Source organism: Homalodisca vitripennis, chromosome 1, assembly GCF_021130785.1.
Source record: "Homalodisca vitripennis isolate AUS2020 chromosome 1, UT_GWSS_2.1, whole genome shotgun sequence".
NCBI lineage: Eukaryota > Metazoa > Arthropoda > Insecta > Hemiptera > Cicadellidae > Homalodisca > Homalodisca vitripennis.
The window spans coordinates 1,217,385-1,224,700 of record NC_060207.1 but is presented as its reverse complement, the minus strand read 5'-3'; the positions used below and the strand labels follow the sequence as shown (position 1 = coordinate 1,224,700).

General features: G+C 41.9%; 1 protein-coding gene across 1 annotated transcript; it reads left to right on the top strand.

The window, feature by feature from the left end:
- The first annotated feature begins 2,687 nt into the window (after positions 1–2,687).
- LOC124353254 (uncharacterized protein K02A2.6-like) lies at positions 2,688–3,317 on the top strand. The gene has a single exon (XM_046803186.1). The coding sequence runs from the start codon at positions 2,688–2,690 to the stop codon at positions 3,315–3,317; it is 630 nt and encodes a 209-aa protein (XP_046659142.1).
- The last annotated feature ends 3,999 nt before the right edge of the window (positions 3,318–7,316 follow it).

Below are 7,316 nucleotides of genomic sequence, written 5' to 3'. Positions count from 1 at the left end.
GGACATTATTCTGGAGGGAATCAACCTGGAGGACCGTTGTCGTTTAGTTTTCTGCACAAGACCCACGTCTTGGGCGGATCTAGACCGTCTCTGCATTGCATCCAGAGGAGTCCAGGATGCGGATTTCCTAAGGGAGAGATTGATGGGACATCTGCCCAGTGAACCTCCTGGAAAGGTTCGGGTTTCAGCAGGGTCAGGGCAGGGGGTGCAACTCCCGCGTGGGCAACCCCCAACTTGTTTTGGTTGTAACCAGAGGGGTCACTTGAGGCGGGATTGTCCTCGGGCACGTGGGAGTTTTGGTTCCTCCTGACTAGTTAATCTTCCGGGACCTGGAACTGGACTCCTTGTTAACTCCGTCACTTCGGCAAGAAAACCTAATATTGTTAGTAATAATATAGTTGCCGGACTAAATATGTCTGGTAGCGTGATGTCTGCTAGGGTGAAGAACAGGGGTAATAAAGCCAAATCTTGTAAGGTATCCACCAATAAGGAGACCATTGCTTCCTTGGCTGCATTGGGTGTGAGAGCGGGTTGCTCGGTTTGCCCACGTGTAGATGTCCTTGTCGGAGATGTGAACCGGAAGGCCCTTGTGGATTCTGGTTCAGCACGCAGCCTGATATCCTTGCGTTTTTTCCAGGAGTTGTCAGCCTCTGGTCTCATCCGACAGGTTGAACCTAGTTCGGCGTCTCGCTCTCCTTTGCCCATCACTCATGAAGTCCAGTTTAAAATCAAAATCCACCATTTTTCTTGGGTGTGGCGGTTTTTGGTGGCAGGGGAGTTGTGTTTTCCTTTTATCTTGGGGGCTAATTTTATTTGGAGGACTGGCATGATTTTGGACTTGGGCAATGGCCGGTGTTTCTTTCGCTTTTCTCGGCGGGTGTCAATACCTTTTTCGGATGAATATTCTCATGGGGCTGCTGCAGTCGAAGCGGAGGGAGATAGGGTTTCCATTCCTGATCCGTTGGGGCATCTGACCGTGGAGCAGGCTGAGGCTATAAGGGGCATTTGTTGCCGCTTCCCAGAAGTACTCACACCAAAACTGGGTGTTACGAAGCTTCTTGAGTACGAGATTCGCCTCACTGATACCCGCCCGGTTCGTTCTCACCCCTACAAACTTGCTCCACCTAAAATGGAAACGCTGAGGAGCATCATTAATGAACTTCTAGAGAATGGAGTTATCGAACCTTCTTGCTCAGGTTATGCCAGTCCCGCTTTCCTGGTCCCTAAGCCAAATGGTAAGTCCAGAATGGTCCTGGACTATAGAAAGCTTAATTCCCAGATTGAGATTGACTCGGTACCTCTCCCCGATCTACATTCGGCATTTGATTGGTTTGGTAAGGCCAAATTTTTCTCCATATTTGACCTTAACCAGGCTTACCACCAGATACCTTTGAAGCCTGAATCTCGTCCTCTCACTGCGTTCTGTGTTCCCTGGAATTTATATCAGTTTACCCGTGTTCCAATGGGCTTAGCTGTGGGAGCTCAAACTCTTACCCGACTATTAGACTCTATTTTCCATGACGTCAAGTTTAAATTTGTATTTAACTATTTGGATGATCTTCTTGTATACAGTGAGAGCTTTGAAGAACATTTGACCCATCTGGAGGAAGTTTTATTTAGGTTGCGTGGACGGTGCTGGCCTTACCGTCAACCCGGAAAAGGTGAGTTTCGCCCAAAGTGAGATTTCTTTTCTGGGTCACCTTATTTCCACCCGGGGCGTCTGCATAGATCCAGCTCGGACCCAGGCGATCAGGGATTTTCCTCCTCCCAAAGATGCAAAGGGAGTTGCACGTTTCGTGGGAATGATAAATTTTTACAGGCGTTTCATACCCAATATTGCAGATTTGGCCGCTCCTCTTAATCTGCTTCGCAAGAAGGGTGCTAAGTTCGAATGGGGTGAAACACAGCAGACGTCCTTTCAATTGTTGAAAGAAGCTGTTATGCAGCCTCCTGTGTTGGCTATGCCGGATGTTGGTCGAAAACTCGTCTTACAAACTGATGCGTCCTCCTTGGCTATTGCGGCGGTGTTGTCTCAGGAGGTGGATGGCGTCAGGCAGCCAATTGCTTATGCTTCACGCACATTGACACCCTGTGAAAAAAAGAGTTCATCTGTTTATGAGCTGGAGTGTTTGGCTGTTGTGTTCGGGATAAATAAATTTCGAAGGTTTTTAGAACATAAAGAGTTTCTCCTTGAAACCGACAACCAGGCACTATCTTGGCTCCTCGCTCATCCTCGTCAGCTTGGGAAAATTGGTCGTTGGGTCGTTCAAATATCTTCCCTTAAATTTATTGTGCAACATGTGCGTGGCACGCAAAATATCATTGCCGATACGCTTTCTAGGATGTACCATACTCCCGGCGACCAACTTCAGGATTTGGAGCCGGTATGTGGGGCTGTGCTGCTTGACTGTCCTCTGGCCTTTTCGGATATCCTCCCTCATCAACTAAATGATCCCGAGCTGGCCAATATTATCTGTGAGCTTCAAGGGGGAGGTGCCCACCCCCCGTACTTTCTGTCCCAAGGTACCCTTTGCTGTCGAGCTAGGCAGCGGGGAAAGCCCAAATTAGTGCTGCCAAGTCTTCTTGTACCGATGGTTTTTCATTATTTCCATATTTCTCCCGTGGGCGGTCATTTAGGTATACATAAAACCATCGCGAAGATTAGGGACCTCTTCATTTGGAAGGGCATGGATCGGGACATTGCGGCTCGAGTACGGTCATGTCAACTGTGCTCGTTAAGCAAGCCCGCCCAGAACGCTAAGCTGGGTCTGTTGTCATCTGAAGTGGCGGAGAGACCTCTGGAGAAGCTTTTCATCGACTACGTTGGGGCTTTCCCTCGTTGCAAGTCAGGTAATAAGTTCCTGCTTGTCTGTGTAGATGCTTTCTCCAAGTTCGTCTGGTTGTTTCCGTTACGAAGCGCCACAGCTCAGCTCACGACTAAGGTGCTCCGTACCAATATTTTCCAACATTTCGGAATTCCCACCACTATAGTATCCGATAATGGAACTCAGTTTTTGTCCAATGAATTCAAGAGAATGTGCTTTGGGCACGGTATCCGCCATGTGACGACTTCGCCTTACTACCCACAGCCCTCCCACGCAGAGCGTTTTAACCGTAATCTGCGATCAGCCCTCATCGCTTTCCATGCTAAAAATCACGAGACGTGGGACCAAGAACAACAAGAACGTTTCCACCCAACAACCCTTTGGCTAATATTTGGAGGATTGGGGACCTTCTGCCACCGCCTGGTACTCCTGATGTTGCTAGCACTTGGGCAGCTGCCCGGCGAAATCTTTTCAGGGCTAGGGAATTGCTGAGGAGGAAGTATAACAAGGGGCGTGTGGCTAACCCTTTCCGAGAGGGGGAACTTGTATATTGTAGAGCTCATCCGACCAGTTCGGCCGTGGACAAAAGGGCTGCAAAGTTGTCTTATCGGTGGACAGGCCCCCACCGTATCTTTAGGTTTCTCACTCCGGTGACGGCTCTGTTGGGAGATCCCCAAAACGGCAAGGTTTATCGAAAGGCACATATTTCTCATCTAAAGCCTTGCCGGGGAATTCCTTAACTGGGGAGAGCTTCTTGCGTTTCCTTGTTGGAGAGGGGAGTCTCCCTTTTGGGGGGGGTGTCTGAGCCGGGTCAAATTCTCTTGCCCCTTTCGGTTTTCCCGACTCTTTTTTGTTATAGTGTTTTATTTTGTTGTTGGTGTTTGCTCTCGTTGACTCTTCGAGGCTTTGGTGTCGTCTGCGACTGGATCGAGAGAGTAGCGACTTTCACTTCTGTTCAGACCGTTACTAGTGAAGTTTATTTTGTTTTTACCCTTTTATTTAGTTTTGGGTTTTGTTTTGGGTTTTGTTCTGCCCCAAATGTCTGGCTAAACACGGCTGTGTCAACTGACGAGGTTCACGAGCTCCAGCTTCAATGTCCGCCTCTCCCATGATTCTTGGGCCGGGTCCTTACACCGGTGCCATGGCGGGCTACTAAGGTTTTCCTACCTGAGGACATTATTTCTCTGTGATACCCTGCTGTGATATTGTCTCAGTGTGCCTGTTATTTAAGTATTGTTATCCAGTTTGTTAGCTAGTTTTAAGTAGTTAAGTTTAGGTTAATTCTATCCTTTCAGGAACCCGCCCTGTGCCACTGGACTCCGGGTGATTTTGGCTTTTCCTGTTTGAAATTTGGCGCTCTAAATTCTATTTAACTTAAATTTATAAAGATTTTTAATTTTATCCATAAGTCTGGGTTGACCACTTATAGTTTTGTTCTCCAGGTGCACCTGAGTAGGCAACCTTTCTGGGTAGTTTTGTCTGCGTTTGTCCCCTTGTTTTTTTTCTTCTCAAATATATATTTATATTTTCACTATGGCTGGCCATCCACGTTCTTTCTTTGCCTTTCCTTGCTCTCTCTCCGTGAGTCGGGCCCCGCTCCGCTCCAATGGGAGCACGTTCTTTGTTAAGCTAGCTTGGTACGGGCGAGCGGAAGCGGGGTGTGGCTCACTACAAACAAAATAACAGTAACTACAATCCACCAAACAGAACTTGTTTTGTTTACAAACACAAAATTGGTTTCTTGTAACTGAAGACAGTTATAGACAGCTGTATTTTTTTGTTAGTAGACAAGGCAGGTGTACCAACCCATAAATCTAAATCATAGTTTGGAAGAATACAACTGTGTTACGATAACAAATACTTCAGTTGCAATGAAAACACTAAATAGTTGGCATGTAGTATATTTTTCAAAATAAACATAAAAATAGTTCCCATTATCGGATTTTAATAGTTTTTTTCATTAAAATGTCAGGAATTAGTCATAGAATAATAAAATATTAAAACACGAAAATTTATAAAAATTTCATTTTTTGGATACCGAACCCTCTTAAGCAAAATATTTGGCGTCACACATACGACAACGTATAGTTGGTGTCCCCAACGGCACCAAACTGAAATAGAAAACAATATATGAAATACTTTTACCGCATTTGTAACGTAATACATTTCAAGTCAACAATCCTTATAGCAACTGTTTCTCTAGAAAAATGAAATCTTTGCAACAAACAAATTACTTTTTTCCGATTTTTTTAATATCAAACAATACTCAATACAAATTCATTTTAATTATTTATGTTATGTATACTAATTGAATACTTTTCATCTGTACAGTACAAAAACGTAACAAACGATAGAAATTTGCTAGAATGAAGACATAAGAATCATGATATAATGCTGTACATGCCAAATATTAAAATAAATTTATTTACAATAATGAAAAAATACTTACTTGACGGTAGAAATACCAATTGTATTGGCCGAAAAAGCACCAAACTGAAATAAAAAACAATATATGAAATGCTTTTACACCATTTGTAACATAGGACATTTCAAGTCAACAATCCTGATAGGAAATGTTTCTCCGAAAAATGAAATCTTTGCAACAAAGAAATTACTTTCTTTTCCGATTTTTTTTATATCAAACAACACTCAATAGCAATTCATTTATATTACTTATGTCATGTGTACTAATTGAATACTTTTCATCTGAGTAGTACAAAAAAGTAAAAGACGATTGAAATTTGCTAGAATAAAGACATAAGAGTCATGATATAATGCTGTACATGCCAAATATTGAAATAAATTTATTTACAATAATGAAAGATTACTAACTTCACTGTAGTAAACACACACGTTCCTGGCCGGAACGGCAACAATCTGAAATAGAAAACAATGTATGAAATGCTTTTACATCATTTGTAACGTAATACATTTCAAGTCAACAATCCTGATAGCAATTGTTTCTCTAGAAAAGTGAAAACTTTGCAACAAACAAATTACTTCCTTTTCCGATTTTTTAAATATCAAACAATACTCAATACCAATTCATTTTAATTATATATTACATGTATACTAATTGAATACTTTTCATCTGTACAGTACAAAAACATAAGCCGCTTGAAATTTGCTAGAATGAGGTCATAAGAATCACGATATAATGCTGTACATGTCAAATATTAAAATAAAATTATTTACAATAATAAAAAATTACTAACTTCACTGTAGAAATCACTTTTCTGGCCGAAACGGCATCAAACTGAAATATAAAACAATATATAAAATGCTTTTACATCATTTGGTCTCAATTGTTCGGATCGTGGCTTCCCTTACGCGATCTTCAATAAGGGCGTTTCTTTCTTGGCAAGCCTCCTCAGTGTCTATGAAATAGAGCTGATTCAGCTTGTGTAAAGGAGCCATCCGAACCGGAATCGGTTCCGTGTAATGATACACTTGGCCCAAGATGCAGAAACACCAATGACCCTGGCCGACATTTCTGTCAACAGGCGATTGTGCTTTGAATGACACCATTTCAAAATTTGAATTCACCGTTCTGATGTTTCTGCGAAACTCAACGTCCGCCGCGTCTTCTCCGGTCAGAAAACCACGTAGTTCTTCTGGACACGGACCAAGTGCAGGAATTTCAACCTTACCCAAATTGCAACATTGCATGTACAGTCCTTGCCGATTACAGGCTTCTTCAGAAAAATATTTGGCGTCACACATACGACAACGTACCTGAAAACGTCCCAATGAACTGATCGGAACATTTTCCACCGATTCGGCTCCATACAACAGGGCAGACCTATACGTAACCCGGTGGGGTACGTCAGCATGTCGCCTCATCGGAGGAAGGACGCGACGTGGCGGGTTTACTTGTGGATTCACAATGTCATTGATATTTACATTATTTCCACGGGGCAGAACAATATTAATTTCGGCCTCATTATTTGGCCGCTCGTTAACGGCAATTCGTACGTCACGAACGGCCAAATACGGCGTTTTTCAGTTCTTAAAAAAAAGAAGTTTTTTCAATTGTTGTCAACGCAATATTATTGCTACTAAAGTATTTTTAAATTCATTAAATAGAACAAATAAATTCAATTAATATGTTAAATTATATAAATGGACCGTTACATTTACTTTAAACCATATTATAAAGGAATTCATCATGTAAATTATTATTATTCATTTAACGTTGTATAAATACATTATTAATTGAAACTTGTAGTATCAAAACGCTGTTTACAACGTACACGAAATTTCGTTCCATATTTAAATAAGTTATAATTTCTAATGAAAAATTACTTAATTGACGGTACAAAATAGTTGGTGTAACCAACGCCACCAAACTAAAATAGAAAACAATATATGAAATGCTTTTAAAGCATTTGTAACGTAATACATTTCAAGTCAACAATCCTTATACGAGTAGCAACTGTTTCTCCACAAAAATGAAAGGTTTGCATAAAGTAATTACTTTCTTTTCCGATT